Raw genomic sequence first — 19,760 nt, forward strand, 5'->3', positions numbered from 1 at the left:
TGGGTCCACACTAGTGGGGACCACCAGCAGTGGGTCCACACCAGTGGGGACCACCAGCGGTGGGCCCACACTAGTGGGGACCACCAGCAGTGGGTCCACACCAGTGGGGACCACCAGCGGTGGGCCCACACCAGTGGGGACCACCAGCAGTGGGTCCACACTAGTGGGCACACCAGGGGAGGGTCCCCACTACCAGGGACGTCAGCAGAAGGTCCCCACAAGTAGGACCACCAGCAGGGTTCCCTCTAGTGAGGGTTCGTCAGCAGTTGAGACTCCCAGGTTACTGCAGTCCATACACTGTTAACCTGCATCCGCTTCACCTAACACTTGGGAGATACAATCAAATATACTCATACACTTCCAAAACAGATCATGTTCAGTGATTATATATATATATATATATATATATATATATATATATATATATATATATATATATATATATATATATATATATATATTCTCGATAACCTTTAAAATATAAGTTACCTGAGACCATATAAACGTTATTTCAGAACGACCAAGTGACTGTAATAAACGAAAGCACAGAACACTTGCTTTGAATCTAATATACTAAAGACATACATTTTATTAAGTACCTTAACTGCAGACAATGGTATAATATATACAAGAACATTTACACAAAAATATATGCCACTGTCGTGACTGTATTTTGTTACAACTTAATAAGTAAGAGAAATTCAGTTATACTTTCATTACACACATTCAACACAAAGCTTTATGAAAATAGATTAAACTGGCTCCCAGAGAGAGAGAGAGAGAGAGAGAGAGAGAGAGAGAGAGAGAGAGAGAGAGAGAGAGAGAGAAGTACGGGCCGGTGGCAGTAGAGGCCTGTCTGCTGACGCTACTCCAGCCAACCGGTTGGGAGTGATCCTAGCAGCCACGGGAGGAGAGAGGAGACATGGGGCACCTGTCTGCTGACGCTACTCCAGCCAACCGGTTGGGAGTGATCCTAGCAGCCACGGGAGGAGAGAGGAGACATGGGGCACAGACGGAGGCAGGGAGTGAGAAGGAGAGGTAGAGGCGGAAGGGAGAGAGGAGAGAAGGTAAAGAAAACCATGGGAAAGAATGATGGGTGATTCTCACGGAGTGGGAGGGGGTCAGACAGAGAGAACAATAATGTTTGTATAGACCAGTCACCACCAGGGGTCACACCAGTCACCACCAGGGGTCACACCAGTCACCACCAGGGGTCACACCAGTCACCACCAGGGGTCACACCAGGGGTCACACCAGGGGTCACACCAGTCACCACCAGGGGTCACACCAGTCACCACCAGGGTCACACCAGTCACCACCAGGGTCACACCAGTCACCACCAGGGGTCACACCAGTCACCACCAGGGGTCACACCAGTCACCACCAGGGTCACACCAGTCACCACCAGGGTCACACCAGTCACCACCAGGGGTCACACCAGTCACCACCAGGGGTCACACCAGTCACCACCAGGGTCACACCAGTCACCACCAGGGGTCACACCAGTCACCACCAGGGGTCACACCAGTCACCACCAGGGGTCACACCAGTCACCACCAGGGGTCACACCAGTCACCACCAGGGTCACACCAGTCACCACCAGGGGTCACACCAGTCACCACCAGGGGTCACACCAGTCACCACCAGGGGTCACACCAGTCACCACCAGGGGTCACACCAGTCACCACCAGGGGTCACACCAGTCACCACCAGGGGTCACACCAGTCACCACCAGGGGTCACACCAGTCACCACCAGGGGTCACACCAGTCACCACCAGGGTCACACCAGTCACCACCAGGGGTCACACCAGTCACCACCAGGGGTCACACCAGTCACCACCAGGGTCACACCAGTCACCACCAGGGTCACACCAGTCACCACCAGGGGTCACACCAGGGGTCACACCAGGGGTCACACCAGTCACCACCAGGGGTCACACCAGTCACCACCAGGGTCACACCAGTCACCACCAGGGTCACACCAGTCACCACCAGGGTCACACCAGTCACCACCAGGGGTCACACCAGTCACCACCAGGGGTCACACCAGTCACCACCAGGGGTCACACCAGTCACCACCAGGGGTCACACCAGTCACCACCAGGGTCACACCAGTCACCACCAGGGGTCACACCAGTCACCACCAGGGGTCACACCAGTCACCACCAGGGGTCACACCAGTCACCACCAGGGGTCACACCAGTCACCACCAGGGGTCACACCAGTCACCACCAGGGTCACACCAGTCACCACCAGGGTCACACCAGTCACCACCAGGGGTCACACCAGTCACCACCAGGGTCACACCAGTCACCACCAGGGGTCACACCAGTCACCACCAGGGGTCACACCAGTCACCACCAGGGTCACACCAGTCACCACCAGGGTCACACCAGTCACCACCAGGGGTCACACCAGGGGTCACACCAGTCACCACCAGGGGTCACACCAGTCACCACCAGGGGTCACACCAGTCACCACCAGGGGTCACACCAGTCACCACCAGGGTCACACCAGTCACCACCAGGGGTCACACCAGTCACCACCAGGGGTCACACCAGGGGTCACACCAGGGGTCACACCAGTCACCACCAGGGGTCACACCAGTCACCACCAGGGGTCACACCAGTCACCACCAGGGTCACACCAGTCACCACCAGGGTCACACCAGTCACCACCAGGGGTCACACCAGGGGTCACACCAGGGGTCACACCAGTCACCACCAGGGGTCACACCAGTCACCACCAGGGTCACACCAGTCACCACCAGGGGTCACACCAGTCACCACCAGGGGTCACACCAGTCACCACCAGGGTCACACCAGTCACCACCAGGGGTCACACCAGTCACCACCAGGGGTCACACCAGTCACCACCAGGGGTCACACCAGTCACCACCAGGGGTCACACCAGTCACCACCAGGGGTCACACCAGTCACCACCAGGGGTCACACCAGTCACCACCAGGGTCACACCAGTCACCACCAGGGGTCACACCAGTCACCACCAGGGGTCACACCAGTCACCACCAGGGTCACACCAGTCACCACCAGGGGTCACACCAGTCACCACCAGGGGTCACACCAGTCAATATAAGATTACCGGCATTTAGTTGAAAAAGGAAAGATCGTACAAAGCCGGAGACAGACGGTTAGACAGAAAGATAAACAGGAAGGTAGACAGAAGTGGATTTTATGAGCAAGAAATTCTCAGTAAACTGGCCTTAAGAGGAATCATTAGAACGAGCGAGATGCTGAAGTGGTGGAGCTAACCCGATAATTGGTAGTAACGGCGGTGCTGCGGGGGGGTAGTGTGGGGGCCAGGGGGTCTCCAGGTGAATGGGCAGAGAGGGGGAAAGGGGTTGTTGGGTGAATGGGCAGGACGAGGGGAAGACAAGAGGCTTATATATGAAAAGGTCGGGTAGTAGGACGCCAGGTGGGGAGCCCTCAGCCACTACAGTTTAAACACTCATCACGTGTAGTCAAGTCTCAGCTCATGCATACACACGCACTCACACACTCCTGCGCCATACAATTATTCTTTTTAGTAATATACGACCATTGGTACAGGGGTTAATATGGCTCTTGTTATTCATCAAGTAATATATATTCCAGTAAACAGCAATATATATTCCTATGTACACAGACACACAATAACATCCATATGTCAACATATTTGTTCATACATATCATCACTGCCCATGCCACTCCTTTACCCACACTTCTTTTGACCTTTAAATGGCTGAGCTGTACGTCTGCCTTCCTTCTTCACAGGTCTCTCCTCTTCCCATCTGCCTTCAGCCTTTCCCATCTGCCTTCAGCCTCTCCCTACACGTCACTCTCCCAACACCTCTTGATCCCTACTCATCCCACATCATCTTCCCCCCCCCCCTCACACCTTGTATCCTGCACCCACCCACATTCAAGGAGCCCACTATCCATGCCAACTGGGCATGACATGCCTGACCCACACCAACCCTCCCAGCAGTGACCCGGCATGACCTAACACCTGACACCTCGCCCACCTGCGACTGTGGCGCGAAATGATGGTTGCGGGTCTAAAAAGAGGATTTGAATCATAACCTTTGTACTGCCATTGGATATGCTGGAGCATTCTATATACTGAGTTTATCTTCAATCTCAGGGTTAGTTTTGAACATTTCCTCTACACAGACATACGCAAGTCATTTCAGCGACAGTTTGGGTGAAGGGTTCATGTCAGGGGAGGTAAGGGTAAGGGTAAAGAGTACAGAAGGTGAAATACATTGACAAAGAAGAGTGACACAAGTGGGCCCCGAGTGGACACAGAAAATGAGGAACAGCGTTAATGGCATTCACACAACACAAAGCAAGGTAACGTAGGATATACAGAGTATCGGAGATCGTGAAGTACGAGACAGTAACTCGTGTAATAACACAACCATTACAACAGAGCGAAAATAAATGACATATTGGGTTAAGTCGGGGACTGAGGGAAGGGCAAGCTCAGTTCTCTTACTGTACCTCCCAAGTCGACTGGGAACAGCTGTCGATTTGTCTCCTCCATGCTTTGTGTTCAACAATCCCCAGGGAACGACGCAGCTGATGATCAACCATAGATAAATAAATAGCACGACAAGTAATTACAAGCTGTACACACGGTAAAAAAAAAAGTATCTGAACACTTTTTGTGTGAAACAATGTGACATGACGGACGAAGGATTTTGAGAAATGCCCACTGGTTTGGCCTGGCACCGGTAGCCCTGCTCTCATGATATTGCGAAATATCTATTGCTAGCGACATTTCCTGTCAGTTCCCATAACAAAAACGTTACATTGATTTCATATCTCAAATGGAAATAATCATAAAGTGTGGCTATCATAATTATCCAGAAATCTGTCACATTCACGCTAACCACCACGACCGTAACGCGTGTGTGTACTGATCACGTCGAACTTCATCCGAGCCATCGTGGGAGATACATTCTCTCCAGCAGACAGGTTTCAATCTTGGTGACAAAGCAATATAACCAGAGAAATAATATCTGAGAATGAAAGAATGAATGTGTTTACTTTCTACAACAAACCACACAAACATATGAAACAAATCCTTTATGATTGGCATTAACAGTGTGTATACAAGGATACACACCGATTTAAAAGATCTTTCCAATTAGGTGATCACACTAAATTCATATTACAGTTAACTTATATATCGTAATAATAAATCACATTCATATTTCATGGTAATCATCATAATAGATACGACTAATTTGTATTTCATAATTTCATCCACCTTCCCTCATCGTGAGTGACAAACTTGGCATGGGTTCCTCCTGCTTACACACTAACTGACGTTGTCTTCTGAACATTACCTACACACACTTTAGTTTCAATTTGTTTCGTTTACTCCTTCTGTTTATTTGGTAGTAATCTAAACTCGATATATTTCTCATATTCATCCAACAGTCGATACCCATTCATCATTCTGCCAGACATGCTTTCTTCATAATGTTCTTTTGTTATCACATGACCTGAAGGTGATCACTCAACAGCAGCACAGTCTCGTTCCATATGGGTGTGTTCATTGAGCGAAGACAAGTGGACTATCATAAACCAACACACAAGCTCATACCAGATACTGCCAATACCATAAAGGGAAATCTGATCGTATGTGTATGTATGAAGACCAGTATATGTGTGTGTGTAATGACTTATCTGTACTGTATTGGGAGGGAGTCTACATACGTGGGTCCTGTCTCTTGAACTTGCTCCATCATACATCTACTTAAACTTCTGTATGGTGTCCACACTGACGGTCTCCGGTCTCCTAACTCGGTTTATGTCATTCATCCAATTATCTTGTACTATAAAAGAACTTCTTTATGGCCTATGGATGTTCTATCCTTGTGTCATTTAAAGGACACTTCACTGGTTTAAGCTGGTTTAAGAAGTTAAAGGTTGTGATCAAGTCCCCCTTGCTCTTTCTTCCATGATGGGAATACTTAAGGCCTCTCATCTATCCCTTAAACCCAGCTATCATACTTCTGGTACCTTCTTTGTTGCCCTCCTGTGAACCATCTCTATTACTTCTATGTGCTTCTCTAGGTGTGGTGGCCAAACTCAATAAGCATGTTCTAATTATGGCTTGATGTTGGATGTGTTTCTCAGTAAACAAGTGTGGAGGGTGTAGGGGAATGAGTGTACGTATAGGCCAGTATGTAATGTGTGAATATATATATATATATATATATATATATATATATATATATATATATATATATATATATATATATATATACTTGTGTAGAGCTGTGTGTATACATGTAGACTAAGGTGTCTAGACCAGGTGAAGAATAGTATCTACCTCTGTAGCCACCATTACCTTCACCTGGTCTCTGACCCCTAATCTGCAGCTCACCTCATCTACACCTTCCTTCATCCACATTTCACCTAACTCCCACACCCCCACACTTCATCAAACCCACCCCTACACTTCACGTAACTCCCACACCCTCATACTTCACCTAATCCCACACCCCCACACTTCACCTAACCCCATCCTTCCACCTAGGTTTAAACCTGTCAAATTTATTCATGGCTTACGCCCAGGTAATGTAATTATTCATTACTGCGTTAAAACATAACTCGTATTGACCTCTGCCATGACCATTTACACACGCATATATACACACACACACACATACTATATATATATATATATATATATATATATATATATATATATATATATATATCTCGAGTTGTTCTGTCATAATCATATCCCCAGGTTTCCATTAACTACAGCCATGCAGGTCAAAGTGGATTTGCCTTTAATAGTGTTCGTGGATTCATTTTCCAATTAAGTTTCGTAATTTTTTTCAAGAAATTCATTCATGTCGGTCAGCTCCAATACTGACTCGAATATCTCATAGCTTTACTGAACAACATGTAAACTCAAGGGTTAATTGAAATCTAAATGATATATATATATATATATATATATATATATATATATATATATATATATATATATAGATAGATAGATAGATAGATAGATAGATAGATAGATAGATAGATATAGAGAAAAAATCGTACATTCATGTAAAATGGCTATACATATACAATGAGTAAAAGTTCCCGTTTCCAATGTCCATCAATTTTATGAGAAAATTCCACTTTATGATACATTTACCTCCGTAAAACAAGAATTAATGGTAAATGTCATACTCAATAACTGCAGTTTAAATCAGTCAATTTGCAAACTGTGGTGTACTGCTGCTTTTATTTGTTTCTAAACATTTTCTGTACTGTTTAGAGTACCGAGAGAGATGTCAATATTTGAGCCATCAACTTTAAACTGCTAATGATCAACTCAAAAACACCGAAATAAACTAGAAAAAAATAAGATATTTATCGGCAAGTTCAGCAGATCAGAGAGAGAGGCGAGGCACTATCCCGGTGTAGTATCTCCTCAGACCACATACCATATATCATGAGATGCGCGGGCAATACTAGCGTTGTGTGACCCAGGCGGCCGGCGGTATAGACGTACGTGCCATGAGCGATGGCTGCCACGCACCGCTTGCCGTTGTCAAGCTCCTCCTCCTCCCAGGATATAGGATTCGATTGCTTTTTCAGACGACCAAACGTGGAAATTGGATTATACCAGGGAATCAGCCGGAGGAAATTGGATCCAATCTTTTAACGAGGTGACGGTATGAAGATGACACGTGAGGCTACGGGAGGAGCTTGTAACAGGGAGGGAGGGAAGGAAGGGATATGATGGCAGAGTTATGGTTCGAAGAGATGGAAAGGTTAGGTAGTTATGAACACAGTAACGACTTTTTCTTATCTCACGCCACCATGACAGGTGCTCCAAGAACCATGCTCCAGCCTATCCCATCTGCGCTGCTACATATTCAATGGTGCCCAATAGTTCTATATTTTATGTGAGATGTTTACATATCCCACGAAACTGTCTCGTGATCTATATATAAGATAAATCAATTAGGTCAATTTGGAGATAACAGAATTCAAATCCATAATAATGACATCAAGCCCAGTCCATATATTTAGCAAACTGGTGAAATCACTAAAACTACCGAAAATTGTATACTCATAAGACTGTTAAACTATAATAAATGAAACGTTCTATCATTATATATATATATATATATATATATATATATATATATATATATATATATATATATATATATATATTCTTTTTTTTCCTCACTGTGGGACACAATATAGCTGGAGCACTGGGATTGGAAAGGCAACGGTCCATTCCGTTAATGGCTCATAACAACTAAAACATTGAAAATGGAAAAACTGGCAGGAGTCCTACATCATCAACATATGATGCCTGGACTACATAGGGTACCTCCATCAACATATGATGACCACATGTTTTTGTATGGGTGCCGACATGACTTAAGTTTATCTCATCACATTACCATCCACTACTGAGTCACGCTTGGTGGAAAAGATGAGGGTGAGGGCAGGGTGGTTGTGGCGAGGGAGGGAGGGTGGTGGTGGTGTGAGGGCATGGTAAGACAGAGTGTGGTGGGAAGCGTCTGTCATCGTAGGCCCGGCATCCTGTAGGGTGGCGGGTGGGTCACTTCCCGTGAGGATGGGTCAGTGGTGGTGTGGACGCGCCCACTGTGGGTGAGGCATGGTGGATGGGTCAGTGGTGGTGTGGACGCGCCCACTGTGGGTGAGGCCTAGTGGATGGGTCAGTGGTGGTGTGGACGCGCCCACTGTGGGTGAGGCCTGGTGGATGGGTCAGTGGTGGTGTGGACGCGCCCACTGTGGGTGAGGCCTAGTGGATGGGTCAGTGGTGGTGTGGACGCGCCCACTGTGGGTGAGGCCTAGTGGATGGGTCAGTGGTGGTGTGGACGCGCCCACTGTGGGTGAGGCCTGGTGGATGGGTCAGGGTCAGCGTCAAGACCTCGGGTGCCCGTGACGTACCACCAGGTGCTGGACAACCCAGTAAGTCTTAACCCGTACCTGGGGTGACGTCACATCACTGGTGAAAACCTACAACTAACCATTACAAGAAGCGAGATAATCCTCTCCATGTATGGCGACATATAGTAACTGTCGTCTGCGGCCATCATCACAGTCTTGCAGCAAGTAAGGGGTTGTTATTGATTTATTCAGATATCAAAGAGGAGCCGTAGGTCCTGTGTGAGGGTGAGTAGCGTTTCCTGGCCGGGTTGGTGGCCCAGCACACTGTAGTGGCTCCCTCAACCTTCAGTGATCATGAGCACACCATCTACATCGCCATAATCGTGAGATATTCGTAAATGCTAATGTTTCAACATTCCGCAATCTAATGTATTCGAGTAAATCAGTGAAGGGACTACGTGGCAAGTCCACAGTCAAGATTTCCCCAGTAAACTTACCACACCACTCTGCAGACACGCTGTCTGACTAGACATTATGTCTGGTAGTCTCCCGTCGCAAGTCTTCCAAGATGTCAACTGCCCCGCGTCCCAGACAGATACGACAACGTGTTGTTGTCTAGGAACCATGTTGTCTAGCAGGCAGTGAGTGTTATGATCTGTCCCGTGTGTCATACATCATCATACCATCCCTGTGCACACCTTCTGACCTGACCTGTCAGACGTACCTTTATACTAAGTAAATGAGGCCCTCAGTGCACCTCTATAACTTGCCGTATATAATCAACTACATCTCTGTAACCTACGTACACACTGAAGTTCCTCGTGTACTTGTAATATCTTGCCTACGTTACAGTATGTGTGACGGAGAGCAAAATGGGGACGGGGAGGGAGGGGGACGAAAGAAGATGGTGCGTCCGAAAGATGGTGCCTCGCTGTCTTGTTAGTAAAGAATATAAACAGGAAGTAAGTAACATGGAAGAGGCGAGGAAGATAGACGGTGGTGCGTAGATATCAACCACATATATGAGAGGGAGGAGGTGGGAGGGGGTGTAAGGGAGGCAGAGGAATGGCCAAACACAAAAGGCCGGGTTGGAGGCCTCGCCCGACCCCTACAGCATACCACAACAATACGTTCGTCAACCGCACCATAACCACACTTGCGAAACCCTGATGTGTACCGGTCATGCAACATGGTCATGCAACATTACTGTGACAATATACCAGTTAACATACTGGCAACATTTTCCTCAGAAGCCATTATAATGAAGGCGTAATAATCTGGGTCATGACCTGGGTTCCAGCGAGCCTTTTTCGGTGTTGTGAAAACCTCGGACAAAAAGTTCCCGGCTCGTGCACTGCTACCGGCCAGGGTGACGGACGGTCTTGCCCACCCAAGACGTAACACTCCGGCCATCACTTAACAGCCAGTTACTTCAAGAACGTAATGGTTTCAGGTATCAAGGCCAGCGATATAGACGTATCATGTAGGCAGCGAGGGAGGCCCCCTGCTCGGGAAAACAAGCGTCTGAACCGGTTGCTACAACGTTGATTTACTACCGTGAAAGTTGGTCAGACAAGAGGCATTGTGGTGTGCGTCACTACCACTCTAGTGATGACGTCTCGACACTGGGTTTTAAAACACAGTCATGACTCTGCTACATACATTTCACGTGTGTCCAGGTTATACATGGGGTGGAAAGAAGGGCACAATGCGACTGACGTCAGTGTGGGGAGTGTCACTGGAGATTCACGAGCTGTGAAATCCTCTCAAGCCTCTATATATGGCTCAAGGTGAACTCTGAGGGGGTAAGAGAGCGTCACTAACATTGATCACGAATGCAAGTACGTGGGAGAAGAATTCTGGGATGAAGTATTGTGGAACGCAGAGTGAAGGTTAACAAACGTATCTCCAGGAGTTGGCTCAGCCTGATCTGCCAGGGACAGTGTGGCGCAGATCTCCCACCAGCTGTTTATGGGGTTTAGACCAGCCCACAGGGCTTGTGGTGTAGAATGTGGTGGGTGTGATGTGGTAGGTGTTGTGTGATGCATGTGATAACAATATGCATATGGATGTGATTATGCTATGTGATGTAGTAGGCCTGACGTAACACCACAGTATCGTCATAATGTGATACATAATGAGCGTGATGTGTGAGAGATGAGATAGGGGGTACAATGTGTGGTGACATTATACATGCAAACATATGAAAGTTATGATGTGAATGTGATTTGGTAGGCATGATGTGGTGTGTATAATGTAGCTCTGTAATGTGAAGGACGTGATATTATGAGTACTGTGTCAAAGCGTTAATGCCTAGGTCGGTGTGATGTGAAAAGTGTTATGTGATATAAGCAGTAGTTGTGGACTTGAGTTTGTGATGGTGAAGTGTTGGAGGATAGTGAAGTGCTGCTCTTAATGACTGATGGACGTCCTCTCTGGTATATAATAACCAATATGTCTTGTACAGTGAGTGGGGCGGGCAAGTTTCAGAAGAGCTGTAAAGCTGAAGTTTGGACCCATGGCGGTCTAGGCCAAACCTACGATTAATAATATCCGAAAACTCAAGACCTTGGTTCACACGTTTAATTTTAGGTGAATTACGAAGGAACAGGGCTAGTTCAGCGAATGAAATTATGGCTTATGCGGCCACAGTTTCAGTATTCAGTATAAATGAAATGGCTAACGAAGTGGGTGATTGACTGACACAGATTAAACCGTAACTTAATAAGGGCTGCAATTATCATAAGCTCCAAAATCATATGAAGTTTTCCTCCTTTTCGGCTGGTAGGAGCTTACCCAGCGGTGATCATCTGTGGAGCCCCACAACAGCGGGGTCGATGGCTCGCATGCATATAATACCAGGGTTCCCAACGATGACGCAAGGGTAATGTTTGACTGGAAACGTTTGAGTGGTGAAGGACGAACTGTGGTTGCTGGACAGTGACGGGGAAGGAGGAGGAGGAGGGCAGGGAAAATGGAGAGCGATGGAAAGGTTTTAGGAAGGAGTGGGAAGTTTCATAAGGAGGCTTGAAGTATTATGAACTCTGAAAAGCAAGAATTTAGCCACACTTATGGTGAGCCTGGTGAGCTTTGGGACTAGGTGGGGCTTCGTCACCGACCTATCATGGCTCTGGGCGGCCACCAACACAACGGGAAGCAGAGCTGTAACAAGAGCCCTCCTTTTGTGGACTCTGGGAGGGAGGCTCTTCCAACTCTCGACACTACACAAGTTGGACACTTTTATGGAACCTAATAACAAAAAGGCTGTATCGGTGATAAATAACTGAACACCTGAATGCTATAAGACACTATATTCTACACGGGGCCTAATTACATTCTTTTTTATTAGTTTACAAGTTGAGTGTGGAGGTCACTAGGTACATGGTAGTTTAACACTGCAGGACCCAACATGGGCCGACTGCTTGCATGGGGTACGGAACCAGCAACACCTCCCGCCAGCCAGGGGAAAGACATTCCACCTACTGACAGCCAAGGGAAGGACCCCTACCTACCTCCACTGGTGACGCCCAAGGGGAAGCGCTCATTTCCCTTGCTGACGTCTAGGAGGAGGAGTCCTCCCCAACCTCCTGACATTAATGAAACCAATTAGAGGCTCTGCTGTATGAGGATTATAGAGTGAGTGTCTGTCAGGAGGGAGCAAGAGGAGACGATCAGGTAGGAATGGACAAGATGTCAGGAAGTAGGGTGAAAGGGGAGACTGTCAGAAAGGAGAGAGAGCAAGAGGAGAGTGTCAGGCAAGAGAGGGCAGTGCCAGAAGTAGGTTCAAGGTGAGAGTATTAGGGTAGAGAGGTCAGTAAGGTGAAGAGCAAGACCGGTATGGGAAGGGTGTCAGCCTAACGTAGGGTAAAGCAAGACAGGATGCAAGAGGCAACAACATCCATAAGAAACAAGAAAAAGACAAACAAGAAGCGTCGATCATAGAAACGAGGGCAAGGGTCTGTATTCCGAGGGGCTGAGGTGATGGCCACTGTTGTGAGGGGCTTGGGTGAGGACCACACTTGTCAGGGGCTGGGGTGAAGACTAAAGCTGTGAGGAGCTGGGACGAGGACCACTATTGCCAGGGGCTGGGGTGAAGGTCACTACTATAATCCCAGGAGAGGCTTCTGTCGAGAAAGGCGGGGGTGATGTCATTATTGTAAGGGGTTAGAAAGAAGACTATCATTATAAGGGGCTGGAGTAAGGACCACGTATATGAGGGGCTTAAGTGAAGGTCACTATTGTGAGGGACTGAGGTGGTCATCAGTGTGAGGGGCTAAGATAAAGGCCAGTGTTGTGAGGGGCTGGGGTGAAACCCGCATATCTACAGTTCTCGGGACAAGGAGGTAAAATGGCAAGAAATTCTCAAGAAATCTACGTAGGAGGGAAGCAGAAACTTTAATAAAAAAAAAAATATATATATATATATATATATATATATATATATATATATATATATATATATATATATATATATATAGCATGCTGGGCATGGGGTCATAAAGGGTAGTTTAATGTAAAGATTGGGGAAATCTAAATCAGGGATCAGCTCTGACATTCAGACAGACGGGACAAGCCAAACAATTAGGCTGGCGTCACTACCACTGGCGAGGAGAGCAGCCAATGACAAGATGGTATTCGCCAGTAAGGGGCAAGGGTTAGCGTTGCCATGCAGTAAGGCTGACTGAGTCGTGGGTTGCCATGCAGTGAAGGCTGACTGAGTCATAAGCTGCCTTGCAGTAGAAGAATGACTGTGGTATGTGAATGTAGGTCATCAAGTGGGCCAATACACCATAATAGCGAGTGGTTGAGTAAGGTTGATCGACCATATGCAGACCACAAGCGCTGACCAAGGTGGAACTAGAGATGACAGACATTAAAGGATCCCAGATGAAGGGAGGTATGAGATATAATTCAGAATCCCAGGCTAACACAGATCTGGGGGAAGGGTATATGGCGCCTGTGAGCAATGCTGAGAGATGAAGGGTAGTGAAAAATGTGAAAGTTAGTAAGGTATAGAGAGGCGGGGCAGAATACTGGGAGGGTTGAGACATGTAAGAATGAGTTAATGTAACAGAAAATCTTTCTGAAAGCCATAGATACAAAAATTGTCCTTAAGACCAAGTAGCAAAGACTTGGATAACTTCATTAAAGATAATTATGAGACTAACGTTCACAAACTCATCCGGTTATCAAGTGATAAACAAAGCTCTTTGTCCCTAACATTTCAAAAACGTGATTATTTAAGCAACTCCATAATTAGAAAACAGGACCACTGGGATAAAAGGAAAATAAATAGAGGATATTTACGGAGGGGTTCAGAAGAAGGCGTGAGGCTGGGGAGCAATCCCCTGGAGAGGCTGCAGAAGACGAACTGAGACGGAATAAGAGGAGACGGGATAGGGCGCAGGCCCTAACCTAACCTGGTTATATACCCCATGTGCTCAATACTACCTCCCCTGCCCTCTCACGTCTTTCTAATACCTTCATCATGCGAGCATATATCATGGGTGTATGTAAGGAGTGATGTATGAAAGGATTAATACATGTGCACTCTATCAAGACATGTATAGATGGAGGAACAAGTATATCTTATATCTTACGTGTGTGTGGCTGTGTCCTGTTAAAGTCTATGTACATTCATGTCACATTCACCCTTGAAAAGAAATACATACTTTATGAGTATATATTTCACAGAGTAACAAGGGCATGGGACAGACAGCCATCAGGTTAATAAGTGCCAGGCTAGAAACCCCTCACCCACGCTCATGCAAATACAAATGCGCGGCACACTGTGCATACCGAATGCGCTGGTGGCGTATTCTATATGCAGTGCCTGTCGCTTCATCACATGACGGCAGCTCAAGACTCCCACAGAATAATTTCCTCAACATATTAAATTTCTTAAAAAAAAAAAAAGTTTCCGTGATTTACACATTATGAGTCACTTGCAAGACTGAAGCTAAAGCATTATATCACCTATATATTGATTATGTGGTGAGCACACGGAGCTTTCTATGCCTGTATGGTCAGCGTTGTAGCTGGAATGCCAGATTGAGAGCATTTCACCCACAATGTCATTTAACCCCATACAGCTGGGAAGCACTAACTTCGCCTAGTGTCAACAGTTCACACATACTAAGTATCTCGTTGTATAACTCAATGTGACCCGGTTCCTGGACCTTTGTTACACTCTACCAGTATGTACTCTCGTGCCACCGCCCACATGATAGATTTCACTTAACTACTTTATGCCCCAACCTAAATACTCAGGCGAAGGATAAACATCACATGTACTCGAGTGTACAGCCACGTACAGGTGAACGTGAGGTAAGTCACAGAGGTGGGGCGGTGTTATGTATTCCAAACGACACATTCACCATTACAGGTTGGTTCTGTACCTAATGTATAATACTGATGATAGATCATCACATAGATAAGTTTCAGAGGTAGGTATCTGTAGTTATGATGTTGTATAGCAAGGTGTGAGGCTCAGTGATTAATGTATTGTTGTTTGTTCTGGCAGACACAAGACGGTGGGTCGAGTGATGCCGACGCGGGAAGGCGAGGTGGTGGTCGAGGGGACCTTCCGCGGGATAACCGACGGAGATTTCCGCCTGGTGCTGACCTCCACCTTGACCCCGGCTGACCAGCAGCGGGGTTACCACATGACCGGGTCACTCGAGCGAGGAGACAGGAAGCTGGGTCAGTGGCAGACCACCCACCTGGCCATCACCAAGCGCTCTGGCTTCTCCTGAGGGAGGCCGCCCACATCCCAACCCTCGCTGGACCAACCACCATCAATCACCACCTGTACCAGGTTTACTCAAATCATAACTAATGACCGTAAAAAGAAATACGAAATCTTTCTTCAGGACTTCACGATTTACTTACAAAAGGACAAGAATACACGAGAAAAGATTGTTCAGTACCCAAGGCTGACTATCATATCTCAACACTCATCACTAATGTCAGCAAGTCCAGCCACATCAGCGATCTTCGCATCAGAATCAATTTTAATGTTTTATCAGCGATTCGTTTACGAAGATATCTTTTTCCTAAAAGAATCATACTCATTCTTGCGGAAGTTCACACGAGACTAACACATCTTAGTACCTAAACATTTTAGTTTCCGAGCATGACAGACCACAAGTGTGTTAGCCAGGATACTGCCGTGATACCATACGTCAGTTTTCTTCGGTCCGTGACCGTGATATAGGAAGCGCCTGTCATGATCTCCTCAGCAGTGTGAGCCGGAGGCGAGGGCCAGGACGGCTCTGTACAGGCCAGTGATGACGTTTAACACAGAGTCATAAGGTGGTGCTCGAGGTAACTAGACAGACTCTCGGCCACACTGTTATACCCGGGGTCACCACACTGGTGACCGGCGCACCTAAGGGTTTATAGCTGTGGCCATTGTCCCTCCCTGTCCACACCACCTTCATCAAGGCAGCCTTTTGTGTGTATGTTTCCCTTCAATAACAATGGGTCTCGTGAGCTGCCTCCATGCCTTGTGTCAAGACAATATCATGACACTAGTGAGCGGTATTCTGCGCCACGGTGTCGTGGGACGTGGGTCCGACGCCCCGCCTCGCAAGCTTAACGAGACTGGCGCCGACCCGAACACCACCTCCAGTGAATAGAATTTGAAATCTACGTGGAGGACAGAATACGATGCAGACCTGATCACGCCCTTCCCCTTCAGAATTCGGGATCACTAACAGCTGAGCACACACACACACACGAGGACCTGACAAAGAGAATAATAAGCGTGGCCTCCACACCCGGGCACCAAACATACACTGGTCCTCCCTCACCGCTTTCAAATTACACTGTTCATTCTAATGTCTGCTGACGTATCATGCAAACTATTGCAACAGGTCCCTGACAATATCTGCTTCTCGACGAGTTTCCAAACACTATACGTAATTTCCACGATCACCTCCTGCGTGGGTACAACGAAGACTTCGTTGATGTCCTCATCAGGAGAACCATTAGCGACGGAAGAGGAGGATGACATGGACGCGACGGTCCGCCTCCTTCCTGCCCTATAGTAAAGTGCCTTACCTCGTGACCCACCTGGCAACCTTCATGCAACGACGTAGATATAGGCATGTGCGGTGTGGTGTGGGGTGGTTAACCAGGCGAAGTCTAGCTACAGTGGCCGAGCGGCCACGTCCCACCACACCCAACCATTATGAACTTTATCCACTGTTGATGCTCTTCATGTACTAGAAATGCACGTCCATATACATTAAGCAAAGTCGAAGACGTTTTAAAGTATCTAAAACATTCTTCCTGCCGGGTTATAACTTCCTGCCGGGTTACAGAGTTCTGATCTATTCTGTGTCGTAAATGTCGCAGGAAAAGTTGGATTCTCAGAAAAAAAAAAATCAACCCGCATCGTTCTTCATGTAGTTTCTATAGAATACCCGAAACGCAGTGTATTATATAAAGTTAACAACTGTTTATTCTTGCAAACTGCTACAGTAACTTTACGGATAGTGACAGAGCACAATGTTAATCCATGATTAATATTATATACATACCTTTCCATTCAATGAATGACGAGCTAAATGCTGTGATAGAGTGTAAGGTCTGTTGATTTGTTCTAACTCTCATGGCGAGTATCATTGCCTCATACAAATCTATTTATATAAGGAATTTCATTTCCAGCCTCGAACAATGTAGAAATGTTCTCCTCGCGTATGTTTCACTTCTCTGATATTAGTCTGCTTAATTCTTAATCGATTTCTTGTCTGCATCAGAAAAATCATGTTTCCCAATAATCTTAGTTTCAAGATTTCATTTTCATTAGTTTTCCCCCGAAATATTGTTTCTATCTTCCTTAATGTCTACTTTTCTCCGGATGTCATTATCAATAATTTGTGTGTGTAGAATATTTCTTACTTCTCGTAGTCTGGAAGTAATGAACTAGTCAAATAACTGAAGTGTTAACTTTTAGCCAGTCTGATTTATCCTGACACAGGAATGTTTCTGTTCTGACCGTGTACAATATATATGCCTGATTTATGAATAAATCTACAAAGATCACCAAGTATTCTAATAAATCCCTAGCTATATGAAGCCGATAATTATTGTTGGTGAATACAGCAGTCTCTCAATCCATCAAAATATAATTACTTGTAAAAATATAACCACTTCAACATGACTGTAAAATCCAAGGCCTTTGACCTGACCCATTGAGGTCGGGACAAAGGCCAGGATCATACTGTCGTGCTAAAGGTCGATAAAAACTGTCGGAACCACAACATTCTCGATAGAAAGGCAACATGAACTTCAAACGCTTGAAGTTACTTAAAAAAAAAACTAAGTATGAAGAGGGAATCAACAACAGAAGCACCATCACAGTTTATGTTACATTTGAGGGGAAGTTTGCTGTCTATGATCTTCGTTACTGTAACATTTTAGATGTTAAGATCGATCATAACATTCTATATCCAATAAATAAGTAAGATGTGTACTAAATGCTAAGACAATAAGGTTATATAATAAACCAGACCTGTAATATCTCGCTTACAATCAAGTGGCCACAGGGGTCTAACAGACCCTTTGTGACCTCTGTAACACTTTTGCACTGGCGCTCTCATGATGAACATGACCCGCACGGTGAAATACTCGCTGTATCAGGATAACTGGAATTAAAGTGTCATCAGAGGTAACTTTACCTTACATAAGGTTGACGAATGCCCACTGATGTAACGGGAAACAGGTAGAGTCTTTGGAAAATCTAAATGAAGACACTTAGTATGGTGGTTTTATGTAGTTTTCATTGAAGACTTGTTAAATAAGGAGAGCAAAAGTAGTATTCAGCGCAGACCTGGATAACACGAGAAACTTATACAAACAAACAATTCAGATTAGAGACTGAGCAGCGGAAGTGTGTGGTTTAATAGTTGTCAACTGAGGAGTAAAGAAACATTTGTATTGAAAAAAAAACAAAAAAACAGGCAAATGCATGGAATAACGGCAATGAAAGTCCAATTGTGAATATGATTACAACACGAAGAACGTTATTAGAACACGAGACAGTAGCCCATGTTGAGGGAGAACCTGGGACGGAGTTCACGACACAGTGGCGGGAATAATGATGTGCTTTGCTGGGGCGACAAGTGTGGTGGCTCACCGACACAGAACTGAAGTGTCTTCGAGCGTTACATACTGAAAGGTGCAAGTCATCAGTAGAGTATAGAGAATTATGTACCATGCATCTCATTAAAAATATGTGGATGGAGAAAGGAATATATATATATATATATATATATATATATATATATATATATATATATATATATATATATATATATATATATATAGTGAGAGTGTACCACCTGGCAAGAGAATAAATGGAGCTCATGCAGGTACTTCTCTTCCCATGACTGTCACATATTTTCTTCCGTACCACACCATTTTTTTTTTTTTCTCGCGCACACACGATCTGGTTTACGAGGTCTCAGTCTATGAGAAGCCTTTAACATGAAGATTTAGATTACACTCAGAGCCCCTCCAGGCCCTCGAAAAGTGAAGGTAAACCTACTGCTACTTGCGTACTCCCGCTGGGTAGCTATACTTAGGCGTCAATGTGCGATGCTGGCTGCTCTCTCATCCTTATTCGATTCGATCAGCCGGCATCCAAGGCCACCGGGGAGGGAATTCTTTCCTCAAGTTCCCGGAGTCTCCATACCAACTGAAACAAAACTGCATCCGCAGCCCCAGGACCTCAGTACTTCGCTTTCGCTGTGCCCTTACATCTGCAGCACCATTTTAAATTCACGAGGCCTTCAAATGTTTACCAAGGTGTAGACCTACAACAACCATCTCAACACTCACAAGGTATTACTCCGTTA

The 19,760-nt window shown here is 45.9% G+C and overlaps 1 protein-coding gene across 2 annotated transcripts in view; it reads left to right on the top strand.

The window, feature by feature from the left end:
- LOC139759211 (uncharacterized) overlaps nt 1-17,946 on the top strand; it is a 55,989-nt gene extending 38,043 nt beyond the window's left edge. For both annotated transcript variants that reach the window (XM_071681289.1, XM_071681290.1), the window contains exon 3: nt 15,419-17,946. In XM_071681289.1, the coding sequence (XP_071537390.1) occupies nt 15,419-15,650 (232 nt within the window). In that variant the 3' untranslated portion in view covers nt 15,651-17,946. The remainder of the gene's footprint in view (nt 1-15,418) is intronic.
- Nucleotides 17,947-19,760: the final 1,814 nt, after the last annotated feature.

The sequence above is a fragment of the Panulirus ornatus genome, chromosome 32 (genome assembly GCF_036320965.1).
Source record: "Panulirus ornatus isolate Po-2019 chromosome 32, ASM3632096v1, whole genome shotgun sequence".
NCBI lineage: Eukaryota > Metazoa > Arthropoda > Malacostraca > Decapoda > Palinuridae > Panulirus > Panulirus ornatus.